This window comes from Bison bison, unplaced genomic scaffold, assembly GCF_000754665.1.
Source record: "Bison bison bison isolate TAMUID 2011002044 unplaced genomic scaffold, Bison_UMD1.0 scf7180017864309, whole genome shotgun sequence".
NCBI lineage: Eukaryota > Metazoa > Chordata > Mammalia > Artiodactyla > Bovidae > Bison > Bison bison.
Genome location: NW_011494881.1, coordinates 4083028 through 4083913, shown reverse-complemented (window position 1 = coordinate 4083913; position 886 = coordinate 4083028). Strand labels below are relative to the sequence as shown.

At 61.2% G+C, this 886-nt stretch overlaps 1 protein-coding gene across 1 annotated transcript in view; it reads right to left on the bottom strand.

Annotated features, from left to right (window-relative positions):
* Window positions 1-408, bottom strand: part of COL13A1 (collagen, type XIII, alpha 1) — a 153570-nt gene extending 153162 nt beyond the window's left edge. The window contains exon 1 of the mRNA XM_010852216.1: window positions 110-408. Within this exon, the coding sequence (XP_010850518.1) occupies window positions 110-403 (294 nt within the window). The 5' untranslated portion in view covers window positions 404-408. The remainder of the gene's footprint in view (window positions 1-109) is intronic.
* Window positions 409-886: the final 478 nt, after the last annotated feature.

Below are 886 nucleotides of genomic sequence, written 5' to 3'. Positions count from 1 at the left end.
GCCGCGCGGTGCGCCCTGGCCTCACGGGCACTGGCTGGTCCAAAGTTTGGAGGCTGCGCGAGGGGGCGCCTTGGGGAAGGAATAAAAGGCAGCAACAAAGAGCACAGACCTCATCCAGCAGTTGGTTGACTCGTCCCAAAATAGCCGGCTCCATTTGCTGCTCCCCACGCTCCGCTTCCAGGCGCAGCACCCGGGCCTGCAGCTCGACCGTCCGAAAGTGGGCGAGCAGGCTGAGCGCCAGCGAGCAGAGGGCCAGCGCCAGCAGCCCGCACGACCCCGGGCTCGGCAGCCGCGCGCAGCGCTCCGCCGGCGCCACCGCCAGCGCCACTGTCCCGGGTGCGTCCAGCTCCGCAGGGCCGCGGGCACCGGCGGCTGTCGCTTTGCGGGAGCGCTCCGCTACCATCCCCTCGCGTCTTGAGAACCAATAAATAAATAAATAGAATAAATAAAGGCGAGAGCCGCTGCCCCAAAGCGCGATCTCAAGCTCCGGGGCAGTAGGGAAAAGGCTTGTGTCGCTGGAAAAATGTCCCTTTCCTTTGCTCTCAGCAAAGAGGATGGAAAAAATAGCAGCTGGAGGGGGAACGGGGGGAGCAAAAAAACCACAAAAAAACAAAAAACCAGCAGTAATCGGGGGGTACACCCAGGTGAAAAAAAAAAAAAGTTGCTTCGAAGAACGTTCCAAGTCCAGGAAAGTTAGGGAAATCTGGCCGGCTATCTTTTCTGCCCCGTCTTTCCCTTCAAGTATCTGCAGTCCGGAGTGGGTTCAGCACTGTCTGTCCTTCTTGGTGTTTCCCGTCGCCCGGGCGAGCCAGTTTCAGTCCCGGGGCGAAGGGGTGCACATGGAGGGCCCCATGGGCAGAGGTGGGTCGTGGCCGCTGGCGGGGGG